Genomic DNA, 16169 nt, shown 5'->3' with positions numbered 1-16169 from the left:
AATTTTTTTCCGAACAAGATTATATTCAGTGCCTTCGGTGGTATGGATAGATTTTGGGGGTGATATAAGTCTAGATAATAATCAAGCAGGGAAAACGTTATTCTAATCTTTTCCATGGTTGGAAAAATATCAGTTCTGGTAGGCAGAATAAGACATACAAATCTAGCAAAAGTTCTCTGTAGAAAGTGAACACTTAATCTGTTTATGGCGTTCTTTAATCTATAGGGGTTCTTTAACAACATTCCAATATCCGCAACTGTTATACCTAACATACAAGTGATAGAATGTGTTTGATGTGCAGGAAAGGAAAACATCACTTCCAAATGAATATTGGAAAAATCAAAGGAAAGTTTACTTCAGTTCACACATGAGGATAACTGTGTGCTGAGGGAGTCCCAGTGAAGATGAAATTTAAGACACAGCTGAGTGGTTAAGAGCATGAGCACTGGAGTCAGACTGCCTGGGTTCAAATCTTCACCATTTACTCGCTGGATGATGTTAGCAAGCTACTTCACCTCTGTTGAAGTCGGTTTACTCATCTGGAAAGTAAGGCTCGTAATAGCACCCATTTCTTGAAGTTGCTTAAATTACCAAATATTTTTCAAATGCCTAGAACAGTGCTTCAACAGTCCAGAACATCAAATGGACTATGTGTGCGTTAAATAAAACAAGTGCACTGCACATGGAAAATCCCAGATTCCAATGAGATAACAGTTGCTTTCATCATTCTTTTAAAAATATGAACAGAATATCCCTGGTGACATGAGGTTAATTTATACCCTTGGGCCAGCTTCCCGATATTGTAAATTACAGCCCTCTAGCTCTCTCTTAAAGCAAGAACTTAAAAAGGTACAATTTACTTTCTTGGGAGCAGAGAAACAAACGTATCTTTGAGTTTTTGCAGTTGAGTTGAGATTTGAGCAGGGATTGCTGGATTGAAGAGCCAGACTGCATCACAGGATGCATGAAAGGTCCTCTGAAGGTGAAGGGTAACTATTTTTGCATTGACTTTGAAAGATTAATATACAGTTTGGGAATCAAATCCTATCATAATCTTTAATTACTGGAGAAAACAGAAAATCTATTTAGATCACTTGTACCTTTCTCTACTTTCGATGTTTTACTAGGTAGAAATAGAACAAGATTCTAAAGTGTGGAAATGTACTTGGATAATGAATGTGAAAAATAGTAAATATTATTTTTAATCTAATGTAAAGAATTCTGTGTTACGTGATAACCCACAAAAGTGGTCCTGTATGAGAAAACAACTTGTGTGAAAGTTGTCTACCAAGTGGACATAATTTCTGGCTCATAGAGAAAGCACCTCAAATTATCATGCCTGCTTTTGCTGCTCATGACACCAATTCCTCCAACTTTCTCCTAACAGGCTTTCCTGGCCTGGAACAGGAATATCTCTGGCTCTCCATCCCCTTCTCTTGTATCTACTCTGTGGTACTCTCAGGGAACTGCCTGGTGCTCCATGTGATCCGTACCGAGCCAAGCCTGCATGAGCCCATGTTCTATTTCCTGGCCATGCTGGCCCTCACTGACCTGTGCATGGGGCTGTCCACAGTGCACACGGTCCTGGGGATTCTGTGGGGCCTCAGCCAGGAAGTCAGCCTGGATGCCTGCATTGCTCAAACTTACTTTATCCACGGTCTATCCCTCACAGAGTCTGGTGTCCTTCTCGCCATGGCTTTTGATTGTTTTACAGCGATCTGTAATCCTCTTAGGTATACATCCATACTAACCCACGCCACAATCATCAAAATCGGGCTGGGGATTTTTGTAAGGAGTTTTATGTTCATCATTGCTCCCATAATTCGCCTAAAGTTTTTCCACTACTGCCATTCCCATGTCCTCTCTCACTCTTTCTGCCTTCACCAAGACCTGCTGAGACTAGCATGTTCTGACATCCGCTTCAACAGTTTCTATGCCTTGGCTCTGGTGATTTGTACTCTTTTGTTTGATTCCATGTTAATTCTTGTGTCCTACATTCTGATCCTGCATTCTGTCTTGGCTATTGCATCCCGGGAGGGGCGCTTCAAGTCCTTGCAGACTTGCATCTCCCATATCTGTGCTGTTCTGGTTTTCTATATCCCGATCATCGGTCTGACCGCTTTGGGAAGCACCTCTCTCCTGTGGTCCATGTGCTTATGCGCAACATCTACATCATATTCCCACCTTTGATGAACCCCATCATCTATAGCGTGAAGACCCAACAGATCCGTGGCAGGATTCAGAGGTGGTTCTCCATGAAGAAGGAGTGAAAATCTTTAGATTAAATACACATGAGATTTAGATGCAGAAAACTTTAGTCAAGGGGTGAGAAGGAATACATTTATTTAAGGAAGTTAAAAATAAGGCAATTGAACATTAAAACTTTTTATGGTACGCCATTAGTTGAAAGATTTGTAAGTATCAAGAATGGTAATAAAATCCACGTTTTTCAATTCAAGTGTGATGTTGGAAGTTCTGATAATAGAATCATTCAGCACATGTCCCTATCATTTCTGTCTAACAAAAGATAATATTTACAATTGTCCAGAAAAATTCAACTTGCAAGAAATATCTACAAAGAAGTCACCCAAACACATAGTTTATATTTATCAATGCACTTGGTGCAGTTAACTTGATCATAGAAGTTACAATTGGTCTCTAACCTTAAAATGATGTTTGCAGACTTCTTAATAGTTCACTCATGAGCTATTCCAAAGTATTATCACTCTTCTCTTCTCACTAATCTATCAACAGACAACTCTGTTTCTTGATTCTCAGAGAAACTTTTGTCACTATCTTTTACATATCTCTAACTTACTACCAATTTCACAATTTTAATTCTAGACTTACAGAAATTGATATGCTTTACTGTTCAGAATAAATGTCCCACTTATCTGCTTTATTAGATCTTTTCTTATCTTTTCTGAACTTAACAAATATCAGCAAAGCAAGACTTTTTTGTGGGGTAATTTCAAAGGAATGGAGAAAACGTGTGTTACTTAATCACTAACATGAGACCAGATGACTACTCATTTGGGGAAGCGATAAAACCTACTCTATACTGCAGACCATGTGGAATTGTCATTCATGAAGATCTTCAAAGGGAGAAGATATTGTTATCTTTTTTATCTCTAGCAACAAATCATTTTCATTATCCTCTTTCTCATCATCGAATTAGGGAAAAATACAGACACGTATGCTACTAGATAAAGCTAAAGTTGATTACTTTGTGGAACTCTGCCTATAAATTACTGAGAGCAAACTTGGCAAGCATTACATCTCCTTAAAGGATTACTCCAAATATTCCAACTCACAGTCATCTCTCCTCTTCGATACTGGAAATTCTGAATCATCAATCTCATGACTCAGTCTTTTTAGCATGTATTCCTAAGAGGCAATACTATTTTGAAATAAATTGTTTGACATAAATTTCAGGTTGTTGTAAACAACTTGAAAGTCAAAGTTAAATGTAAAATATATTAAGATACATGGATATATATGAGACAAGTTGACTGGTAGCAAATATATAAATATGTAAATTAATGGCTCTTAAATTCCAATCTTAATCAGCAAATGTGTAACACAGAGAGAGAGGACTTGGTGAAGAACTATATCTAGGAAAATGTGGGTTTGCTATTAGATTCCTTTGGAGTTCTTACTTATATTTGAAATTAAGGAAGTGAAAAATTATAAATGATATACTGGAGTGATAATAAAAATAACTTTCAATCTTCAAAGGTAATATGGCTTCCAGTTGACGACATCATATTGACCTTTTTTCCAGCTTCCTTTAAAAAATACATTTAAATGTATATCAAAGTTAAGAGTTTACAACAACTTGAAAATCAAAGCTGCAGTCAGTTGATTCAAAACTTGGAAATTATTTGCATAATGTAAATGAAGATACATTGTAAAGGAAGTTGACTTAAAACATAAAATTAATAATTAATTCCTCTTTGAGAACTGAATAAAATCACTAACCTGAATCTAATTAGGGAAGAAATTTTTGCTCCATCCAACTTATAATCAAAGCCATGGAGCTTAAAACAGCAGTGATTGCATATAAAAATAGATTTTTCATAGGTCGTTGTCATAATTCCCTTTAACGTATAGAAAAAGTCAGGAATTTCCACCGTAGCATGATAATTTAATATTATTTCTTTATTTATTAGTCAATGAAATGAATTAAAAATTAAGATATTCATACCTTTTGGAAGAAGGTAATATTCTTCATTCTTACTTCAAACTTACTATAAATGTAAAACAAAAATTTTTCCCTAACAATTTGTTAAAATTATAAGCAGTCAGCAAGTAGCACATTCTAAAAATAAACCTTTATTTACATTCAAAAATACTATTAGAGAGTAAAATAGAATGACAGATCCTATTCACAGATGCAGCACTCATGGACATAGCTGTGCATAAACACACATAGAAATCATTGAACACTCTGACAGGGAGTTGTAAGAGCATTCACTTGAGGAAACAGAAACACTTACTTCATCCTATTTAACTAGATCTGTCCTACTAAAACAATTCCACAGTTTCACTCTGACTAAACAAATGACATCTTTAACTTAAAATTTTTATATCTTCTTACGGAAGCTTAAAGTCAGAGAAATAGGAAAATTAATAAAAACTCATATTTCAAGTAATGCTTGGGAGTAGTTTTTAAAATAAATAAAATATATTTTAAAGACATAATATTTTATACAATAGGATATATGTACAAAGAATATCCACATATCTCATTATAACAGAATATTAGGTACAGAAATAACATTATATACATAGGAAAAATAAGGAATAAATTTAATGAATGTTGTGACACTTAAATCATTTGAAAAATGTGGATTATTTAATAGCCAATTGAGAAATTTAAAGCTAAATGTATACCTAATTTCTTAACCCAAATATAAATATTACAATATTCTAAAACAATGTGTAGCTAGATCAACATTATATACGCAAAAATGGAACTATAAAATTAAGAAAAAGCTCTTCCTTAAAAAAATATTTTTGAATAATTTCTACCTTCCAAATAAGGGCATAACCTAAGAAACAGTAAATTGACAGACGTACGCACATGCATATAAAGACCCATAAAAATAATAAGAAATATCAAAGTCTTCAAATATTTGCTATTTAACACATGACATGAATTAGTTTACTTAGGCAAAGCATTCATATAAATCAATATGACAAAAGACAAAATAAACCAATAGAAACAAAACATAGAATTTAAATTGTTAGTACTTAGAAAATAAATTGAAATCATCAATAAATATTAAAAATTGCTCAATATAATTTAAAATGAAGTAGCCACAAAATTTAAAATAACCTGTTAAATATAATTTCTTATTTTGTATACAATTGGAAAAATACAATATGATTGTCAGATCCAGTGTTGCTGGAGATATAAGATACTAAAGAGACTTTAATATGTGCTTTTAATAAGGATGTAAGTTACCAAAATATTTTTGGAGGTAAATATGTTAATGCTATCCAAATATTAAATCATCACACATGTTAAAAAACTAAAATTTCTTACTTAATTTACATGAGGAATTGTTAAAATGTATACTAATGTACCCTTAGGTGTTGTTATCTAATATTTAGTAATTTTACAACAATAACATTGTTAAGATGTACTCTTCATTTTAAAAGTTGTGTCAAAATAAAACATTTAACATTATTTCCAAAAATTTTTACAAGGTGTGTAAATAAGATAACTCTTAAATTCACTTTTTCCTTGCTCTAAATTTATGCTATATTTCCCTGATGACAAAATGTAACAACATTTATTTTATAATCTAATTATTAATGGGGCCAGAGACTTTCATTTCAGGGAGCATTCACATTGTTCCCAGAAGGAGTACTACACCTGGATAGGCGGATAAGGTGATATGGAACTAAATGTGGAGAATATGAAAGAGAATTATTTTTAGGCACTTTCAAAGTTGTTTGAAGTTAATAGCTTTGTCTTACAAATAGAAAAGAACAAGAAAGGGAAAAAAAGTGAGCTGTATGTATTTTTAAGGAAGACAATATAACTGGTGTTTAGAATGGGTCAGGCTAGAAAAATCCAGGACCACTCAGAATCAAAGGGAGAAACGAAAGAGGGATAGTGTCCAAGACACAGTCCAGGGGTCAGTAATCTAGATTCTAAGAGATTAGGCTGGAAGTGAGTCCAAAATATAGATCTGAGGGGTTTAAGTGAAGGGAAAAGGTGGGACAAATGTTCAAAGCAGGGTCAAAAATTCAGAGTATTAAAAAATGTAGGCAAAATTTGGATGACTTTATATGAAAATGGAGGATTTTTTTTCAACTAAGGGCATCATAGACAAAGTTAACGGATGCCCAGTTAGAAGTTATTGGCAAGGTTTCCCACTGACAAGTTTTAATTGGAATACCTAAGAAGCATCTGCAAATCAATGAGAAAAACTCAAAATCAACAATAAAAATAATCAATGACCTAAATCACCTACTTTACATAAGGAAAAAATCACAAATTACATAAAGGTGACTTGTACAGCATATGAAAGGATGCTCAAATGCATTAGTAATAAGAGAAATGCAATATTTGAAATGTATGAATATTTAAAGTACCATTGAATTGCTATGTTAAACGAGAAAATATCAGAAGCTTAAGATCCAGTGATATAAAAAATATAACTTATGAACCGATGATAAAAGAATAGATAGGAGAATATGTCTGAGACTGTGAGTACGTGTGACTATGGTAAGAAGAATTATGAAGTAAGTAGATGTGTGAAAATTGTGCCACAGTAAGACGGCACAAGGGCAAAGGAATAATAAAATGGAGATTTGGAAATAGCCTGAATTTTCAGATCTTGGTGACGTTATCATTTTCTGAGCCCTATATTAATTTTTAGACTGTATATCCATACTAAACTCATTTGCACTTCTTGGTCTTCTTACAGGATTCTCCGTAGGCTAAACATTTGATTAACAGTCAAGTAACACTGGACACTATAGCTCTACCTCTAGAGACTGCATTCTCCAAGATAGAAACAGATGAGTTCTATCCACACACAAGCTCTGGGGATCGCAGTGTTATATGTCAGCCCTGGTGTTAATATGTCTGTGCATAGTCCTGTCCCAGTCTTGTTTCCCTCCATGTTTATGTCCCCTATGTGTATAATGAGGGGACTTCTGGGCCTTCTGAAAACTGAAGAGACTCCTGAGCATCATAATGTCCCATTACAAAGCACCAGAGATACCAAGCTGTCCACAGAGACCTCAATGCAGCAAAAGCCATCACTGTCATATCTTTTAACCATTCCCAGTAAGTAGCTTTGTCTGGACACTGCAATGGAAACAATCATTTTGAGGATTTACAGAAGGCAGCAATTCTTATTATCCTGTGAGATATTATTTCAGGTGAAGCAGATGGAAGGTAAGTGGGAAAGATTTCTAGATAGAGAAATAAGAATACATGTTTATAGGAGACTTAAGTAGTGTTTGAGTGATGAGATTTGGTTCTAGAGAATAAGAAGAGAATATTCTCAAAGATTGAAAAAACTCACTGATTCAGTATCTTTCTTTTTATGCAAGAATCTAAGAAGTTCCTGTTACAGAGCGTCTTCTGGTTATATAATTCACGGTAGTTACATGGTGAAGGAATATATTCTAAGAAAGCAGTTGAACAAAATTGAGAGTAGAAAGCATTTACAGAGATACTAGCTATCTCTGGAGAGTCAGAAGGTTGAGTGGCAGAATAAAAATCTGTGAAATATTTAGACTGTAGAGGATGTACAGAACATTCAGTTTTCACTTAGAATTTATTAAGAACTTACTGGGTCCCAGTATCTTCTTTTTTATGATGCTCACAGTCTCATGAAGGAGATGAACATGAAAATAAATAAAAAATTCAGTAGATATTCTTAGTTTTTAGGCAATCAGTGACGTACTTTACAAAAGCAGTTTCAGTCATCTGTAGCAGCAATAAATTAACGTTAGGAAACAGGGAATGTTCTTTCAGGAAATATGTGAGACATGGGCTAAGTGGAGAGCAGCAAAACATTAGTGAGTTTGTTTTAAAGTCAGTGAAGTTAACTAAGAGAAAGGATGCAGTGGTGAGAGATTTAAATTTAAGAGGACACAGATTATTGATATTGTGAATCTGTCTGAAAGCAGATGACTGGTTTAGAGTACACATGGCGGATGACGAACTGTGGAGAGGGAGAAAGATCCCTTCCCTTTTGTCTTTGGATGGGGGTGGTAAAGAGAGTATACATTTAAGAATAGGAATTTTTAGGGAATTTATAATTCTTACTTTTCCCTATTAAGCAACAATATCTAATCTTACATAAAGACAAGGTAGTAAGTGTAGGTTAATTGAATTTGTTAATAGCTAACATTTGTTGGGCGTTCACTAAGTCCCAGCTACTTTCCTAAGTGTAAACTCTTATTTACATTAATATGTTCTTGTTTACATGAATATTCTTATTTAATTTTTATAGAAACCATTTGAATGAGTGCTCATTATTGTTATTTCCATGATACTTATAAAGAAACAAAGGCACTGAGAGGTTACTTGATTTTTAGGAAGTGGAAATGAAACACCCACTAAGTAGCACAACCAGAATGCTGTTCTTTGAGTCTGGTTTCTCACAATAACAGCTAATACTTATTAGGTGCTCAGGATGTGCTGGGAGGCTAACTAAACACATATACTGGGTTATATAATCCTCAGAACAACACAATAAAGGAAAATATATTTTTATTAATCACATTTTAGAGTTAGGAAAATTGAGATGTAATTTAAGTGATACTAATCTCCGGTAGTGTTCAACAGCCCAGACTCGGAGCAAAATAATTCAATAACAATGTCAGTGAGTTGCAAAATAGCTAAGAAAGAAAATAGTATAAGAAATTTGAGTAGGCTGGTGAGGGAATAGTTGAAACGATGTTTCACAGCGTGCTTATCTAGAGAGAAGGACCCCGTGCTGGTGTGAGAGTGTGGGAGAATAGGAGGCTGTACTCACGCTGCAGTCTTCTGGAATTTAGGTTCAGAGTCGGCACAGTTATAGATGACAATCAACGTATGTGTTGTGAGGACCTGGAATTGGCCACCCCAAGATATGTCTCTTTGGCATCAGGATTATTTGAGGCTGATTGCTTTTGATAAACTGGGACAGGGAAGGAGGCTCTGAGAAATGGAACTTGCCCTTTGTTAGGACACGCTTACATTTGTAAGGTAAATCTCTATCTGTAAAAAGTGCCTCCCTCTCTGTACCAGGAAGAAGAAAGGAGATGACCTTCTCTCTAAAAACTCTTAATCAATACCAAAGGCAAGGACTTAAAATCTGCATTTTATTGTGCTAGTCTGGTAACCTCCTGTAACTGACTTCCCTCCCCCTCCCAAATTTGGCATTCCTTAAGGATTAAGCATCTTTCCTTAGGCTAGCAACCGATTGCTGCTGCGCTCACCTGTGACCTCCCAGCTCCAGACATAGACTTGCCTCCTGCTATGCCCACTGAGATAGCAGACCATTACCTGCTGTGTCCATCAAGCACTGTGCTGACAGGGCAATCTTGTGACTATTGTGGGAGGGACATTTCAATCACATGTGAAACACCCCGTTTGGGGGTATATAACCACTATGTGCACCCCACTTCTTCGGTGCCCTTTCTTCCTTCGGGAAGAAAGGCCCCGGGCCATGGTTCCTCATAAAGCTTTGTTTAATTTTCTCTTGCTATTCTGTCTCATGTGAATTTAATTCGTTCTCCGGCCAGACGAACCCCCATTTGGGGAGAGGAAATGTCTTTCTCCACTACAGTGTGATGATGTATAGTGCAGTGAAATTCATGGTTAGAGGAAGGAAAATGGGAATACTGAATGGGGTAAAATGTGTTCATCCATATATAGTTCGAAGCCATCTATTAATGTAACAATAATGTAAGTGGAATTATAAAATAAAAGCCATATGGCAAAGTCTTCATTGAAGACGGGAGTGAGATCTAATTATTTCTAGACATCAAAAATGATGAGTGGGTGGTATGACAGTATAATGAAATGAAAAATAACAGTGCCAGCGGTGAGGTTCATGAACAATCTCCAGATTACCGCAATTTAAGAGAAGGATATATTAAAGGAACATAGCTTTTTATTTTCCTTTGCCTCCTCTTCTCTTCTTTCTTTCTCTCTTTTTTTTAAGATAAGAGAACTGGATAGAATTTTGTGGGATGAAGCTGAAAGCTGTAGAGTTAAGTTTTCTTTCTTTTCTGTGTCTTTTATGTTGGTGGGAAAAATAAATTGGTAATAATTATTTTTTGAACTATAAATTTTTCTTCAAGCCCAAAAACAATTTAAGAGATTGAAAATATAAATTTTGCATACATAAATTATTGTTCTTTTCTATTTTAATATACTTATTCCTTGTACAGTAGCAAAATTTGGAAAAATAATAGCTTCTTAAAAGAGCTAAAACAAAGTACAAGATAGCATACATATTAGCGCATTCATTTGTGAACAGAAGAAAGGACCTTTTGGACTTATGTCTGCCACTCAAAAATGTAGTTGTAGAATGCTATTCTCCTCGTCTCAAATAATCCCCTCTGTACCCATGTAGGATTCAGCACACAGGGATCCTTTGGCGGTAACCTTATGCCTCCACATTGTGCTGCTTTATAGAAGGAAGCACCCTCTTATTGAGAAATAAGAGAATAGGCTGTCTTTGATTCGAATAGAGGATGAGTGAATTTGCTGATGAAGGGATATTTAGGAATCCTGGAACCACCACTTTCCCCATTTGCTGACATAGAACATAAGGTGTTCTCATGATTCAAAGCAACCTTTACACTATTGCAATGTGTGATATTATCAGGCATAAAGAATGCCTCAGTTAACCTCAAATCACTGACAGTTTAGTAGCTTCCATTGCATCAAGAAGTGGGTGAAATATGGAGACATAATGTCTTTAAGATATGGTCCTTTTATTTCATGTTTTACATAATAGTAGAGTACTTAGAGCAAGTAAACAAATAGTTACCAAAAGATGTAATATTTGTGCCCATCAACATGGGTAAGAGAAATATGAGTATTGCAAAGGAAAAGTCACTGACTGTTTGAAGTGGACAGTCAAGACTTTAGAGAGAAGATGTTCACTAGGGATTAAAAAGATAAGTAGAGAGGCCAGCCAAGTGTCATAGTGGTTAAGTTCCTGCATTCCTCTTCCGTTGTCCAGGGTGCACAGGTTTGGATCCCAGGGGCAGGCCTAGCACCACTACTCAAGCCATGCTGTAGCAGCATCCCACATAAAATAGAGGAAGATTGGCAGAGATGTTAGCTCCAGGCCAATTTTCCTCACACACACAGGCACAAAAGATAAGTAGTTTATCACAGAGATGAAAAGAAAGTAGAATCAAGTTCAAGAGGAAAGTAAGTTTAACGTCATAGAAAAGTAAACCATGTATTATGATCCCAAAGCTGGTAGAAGCTCTGGAACACACGAAAGGGAAGTCATGGCAAGATTGAGGGCTGGAGAGAAGTTGGCAAAGGTTATAGAGTGAACTAGCTTTTTTTTGAATAAAAGGATGCCTTTACTGGTAAGATTTTAAGCAAACTAATCATATTTGCCTTTTGAAGGATAACTGATATTGTGAGAAGATGAGACTTTATAAGGAAAAACAAGAAAGAGGAAAAATAGGAGCCTATGGCATAGCCTATGTAAAAGTTACAGAATATCATAGCTAAAGCAGATGGAGATGGATAAGATATGCTATATTTGATGGATATCAAATAATTCAATTTGGCAAGATTTAATGGCTGCTTGCTTGCGCTATTAAAGTTGCAGAGATGGAGAAGTCAAGGATAACTCTGAGATTTTTGATCTAAATGACTGACTGTTGTTGCCAGCAAATAAGATACAATCAGATGGTAGGGGAGCTTTGAAGAAAAGTAGTGAGTATTGTTTGGGATATCTTGAAGTGAGATTAAGACATTGTATAAACATATATATTTAATTCATAACAGAGAGTATGGAAAGCATCACATGTTCTGTTAACATCATGCTCTCTGAAGTAGTAAATTCCAGGCAAAGGACTCTGCTAACTGACACAAATGCAGCTTAAATGCCAAAGCCCTGGTGGCAGAAGGAGCACTGGATCTGTATGTTTCAGAAGCAGATACAATGACAGACCAACAGGAAGCTTGGAGAGTGTAGGAGTGGAGGCAGGTGTTCTGACTTCCTTGGCAATCTTTCTGCTGAATAAAGTAATGAACAATCTAATAGATTTTGTTCAAAACAGACTAAGAGGAGATTGAGAAGACTCTTTAGAAGGCCATGCTCTTGGAATTGTTCTCTGCAATTCCTTGTGTTCCACATTCTAGTACACTGAAGGGAACCTGGTCCCTCTTTAAGTCAAAGCTACTTAACATCTTTCTCTTGGTATTATCTAAAATTAAAGACGTGCATTTGTTAATCAGTACGTGGATGTATCCTATCCTAGGTAGTTGTCTTAGACAGAAGTCGTATTTATAGCTCCAAGTGTATTGTTTTGCCTGCTGCACACCTTGTTCTCCGCCAGTCTCTTAAATTTTTGGTTCTTCCAAAAAGAGGAAAAATCGTGGAACATGGACAAACCTAGAAAGACATCAAGCAGTCTTTTCATTAAACTAAAAATCTTTCATATTTTAAATATTTAGAACTCCTAGTTTCTTTCTTCAAGTTCTTATCTGTCTGGGGTTATAGGGCTCACCTGTGATGCAGCCATTCCCTAACTCAGAGTTTCAGTATATTGGATAAGCTTTAAAATCTGAAGTCTACTGAAATATTTTTAATAAGTAATTCAAATTTGAATTCTCAGTTTTCAGCAAGGAAATATCTCCGACACTTAGTCTCTTAGGCCCAGAGTAGCATATTTTAATAGGAGAATGTACATGTCATAACCAGAAAGTTTTTATCTACACAGATAGTATTTGGAAATTCAAACAGAGACGTTGTCAATAGGAGTACTTATTATTATTTATTGGGCTTTTATATCAGTGGAGTTCAGGAGCAGGAATCTAGATATTGGGAGCAACTAGAATTTTTTTAAAAAGATGTGTTATGAAAAATGGATTGCACATTCTAAAATTATGATACTAGGAGGAAATGGGATCCTAGGAAGGTTAGAAAGCAATTATGAGAACAAAAGGACAAGGTCAGAGCAAGACTCCTAGGAAGACACTTGTGGTACTGAGACCTTGAGGACCGGACTGTAGTTGCTCTGCTCTCCACTGCCGTTAGGCAGGATGGATACTAAAGCCAGAAGCGAGGTGAGGACTCAGGAGTATGCAGAACACCAATCGGGCTTACATTATCCCATTAGCTGCAAATGTGTTCATTTACAGCAACGTTTGAATTATCTCAAAGAATGAGGTGGTAAAATTTTCAAAAACTTTTTTTGGCGGGGTAGCTAACTCACTTGCTAACTTTTGTTTTCATTACTTAAAATGCTAAATTAGTTTAAATGTAAATCTTTTAAAAACAAATTATGTATAGTAACTTCACAGGCTGTTGAATAAAGTTAATGTTTCTTGAATGGCTCAGAAAATCCAGTTCATCCTTATTACTTGAAATATAGTATATACTTAATAAAATTGGATGGGTTGACAAATGTAGTCACATAGGTAGTACTTGTCTTTGAATTACATAGAAAGCCCAAGTTGTGAAGATATAACCACTGCAAAACACCTATATCTAGAGAATATGCATTTAAAATTCTAAAGGCTGATTTGCATTGTTCTACTGTTTTCAAGTGATGTTTGTCCCTTTAAAGACAAGCTTCTAATATCCTCTTCATCTTCTGATTATCTTTTAAGACCTCTTCCGAAATAAGAATACATTAATAAGGGGTGAGGGTAGAAGTTTATTACTTTTAGTGTTCACAAGAATTTTGCTTACATTAAAGCTCCTTGGATTTCATATTCTGCATCCCTGATTATTTGTCGTCTATGCACTAGCATGTTGTTAAAGTTACAATTGCCTTTTTTTTCTTTTTTAAAGATTGACACCTGAGCTAACATCTGTCGCCAATCTTGTTTTTTTTTTATTTACTTCTTCTCTAGAAAGCCCCTCAGTACACAGTTGTATGTTCTAGCTGTCGGTCCTTCTGGCTCTGCTATGTGGGACACCGCCTCAGCACGGCTTGATGAGTGGTGCTAGGTCCATGCCCAGAATCAGAACCAGCAAAATCCTGGGTCGCTGAATCAGAGCATGAGAACTTGACTACTTGGTCATGGGGTGGTCCCAACAATTGCCTTTTGTATAACCTGCTAGTTATTGTGTGTGTACCTGTAAGTGTGTGTGTGTGTGTATTTCTGTATACATGTCCACACTTGATCAAAAATTCCCTGAGAACAATGGCCTTTGCCTTAAGCCTGTCTAAATCACACAACCCTGAAAAATCTTAGGCACAAAGAAGTGGAAATTTTATCACCACCTGCTTACTTAGTAGATAATAAAAAATGAAAGAGTAGAGTAGAATAAAACTGCGCAGAGAGGGTAAAATTTTAAAAGAATTTAATTCAATCATTTTATTTACAGATGAAGATAATGGATTCAAAATGGTGAAGTGATTTAGCCAAGGTATTACAGAAATTTTAGAGAAAAGGCAACTCTTCAGAGAGGCTACTGTAGAGTGTCTGAAATCTACACATAGAGGACCATGGAAGAATCTGTCATCCTGCTTTCTGCCCAAAGGGGATTAGCCTGGCTACAGTGTATCTGAGCATGTGAATTCTCCAGTTTTAACATGACAGAAAATGCTACACATCACTCCATCTCATCGTTCTTCCTAGTGGGTATTCCTGGTTTGCAAGATTTTCACTGCTGGATTGGCTTGCCTGTGTGCCTCCTGTTTGCCCTGACCCTGCTGGGGAACAGCGTAATCATCATTATCATCAAACTAGAGCCAAGTCTACACAAGCCTATGTATTTCTTCCTTTGCATGCTGGCAATGAATGACTTGGCTCTTGCTTCTTCCTCAGCCCCCAAGATGCTTGACATCTTCTGGTTGGATGCACCTTGGATTAACTTTGATATCTGCCTAGTACAGTTGTATTTCATCCACACATTTTGCATAATTGAGTCAGCCCTCCTAGTTGCCATGGCTTTTGACCACTATGTAGCTATTTGCATTCCACTGCGTTATCCCACCATCCTGACAACATCAATGGGCATTAAAATGAGTCTAGCTGGTCTGACCCGAGCTACCCTTCTGGTTTTCCCAGGTCCTCTTCTTATTAAAAGGCTACCATATTACACCAAACATGTCATTAATCATGCCTATTGTGAGCACATGGCTGTTGTGAAGTTAGCCAGTGCCAACACCCTCATTAACAGAGTTTATGGAATCTCTGTGGCCCTTTCAGTGATGGTTTTGGACCTAGGGCTTATAGCCATATCTTATATCAAAATCCTCCAGGCAGTCTTCCGGCTCTCCTCCCAGAATGCCCGCTCTAAGGCACTGAGCACCTGTGCTGCCCATGTCTGCACTATACTTGTCTCCTACACACCTGCACTGTTCAGCTTCCTAACTCACCGCATTGGCAAGAAGGTACCTCCAAGCATCCACATAATTTTTGCAAGTTTGTACCTTTTGGTGCCTCCCACAGTCAATCCTCTGGTATATGGTGTCAAGACCAAGCAAATTCGTGACAGAGTGGTGGATCTTTTCTTCCCAAATAAGAAAATTTCTGAAAGTTAAAATATGTAAACACCAGTGCAAATCAGTATGTTTCTTAAAGTCATGACTGCATTGACAAATAATTCTAGTCTCCAGCTGTTCATCCTGCATTCTTTTATTCCTCATAGCAGGAATATTTGATGCTCCACATTTACTTTTTAAAAAAATGTATGTTTTCAGTTCACTTCTGTTTGAAATAAAACCAAATCAGAACATTATCAAAGAGTGCTACGCAGACAACGTTTAATATGTTTCACCAATTATTTTTATTTTATTTTAAATGTAATATAATCTTCAATTACTTAGTATTATTTTACATCATATCTCCAAATGTGAAATAACTAAACAAGTATTATAATAATATAAAAATGCTCACTTCATTTGGTCAGGTGGAATTTTGACAATAATTTTTGCCATTTCACTGTACCCACAAGCTTTTATTTCTATGAACTACTATGCTTTAATCAAACTTT

General features: G+C 35.9%; 1 protein-coding gene and 1 pseudogene across 1 annotated transcript; both read left to right on the top strand.

The window, feature by feature from the left end:
• The first annotated feature begins 1335 nt into the window (after positions 1-1335).
• LOC106830149 (olfactory receptor 51V1-like) lies at positions 1336-2270 on the top strand (annotated as a pseudogene).
• Positions 2271-14763: 12493 nt separating this feature from the next.
• LOC106830148 (olfactory receptor 52P1-like) lies at positions 14764-15717 on the top strand. Its single transcript, XM_014839573.3, has one exon. The coding sequence runs from the start codon at positions 14764-14766 to the stop codon at positions 15715-15717; it is 954 nt and encodes a 317-aa protein (XP_014695059.3).
• Positions 15718-16169: the final 452 nt, after the last annotated feature.

Source organism: Equus asinus, chromosome 20, assembly GCF_041296235.1.
Source record: "Equus asinus isolate D_3611 breed Donkey chromosome 20, EquAss-T2T_v2, whole genome shotgun sequence".
In the NCBI taxonomy this organism is placed as follows: Eukaryota; Metazoa; Chordata; class Mammalia; order Perissodactyla; family Equidae; genus Equus; species Equus asinus.
Note: the sequence above shows the minus strand (reverse complement) of the source record. Positions and strands in the feature narration are given on the sequence as shown.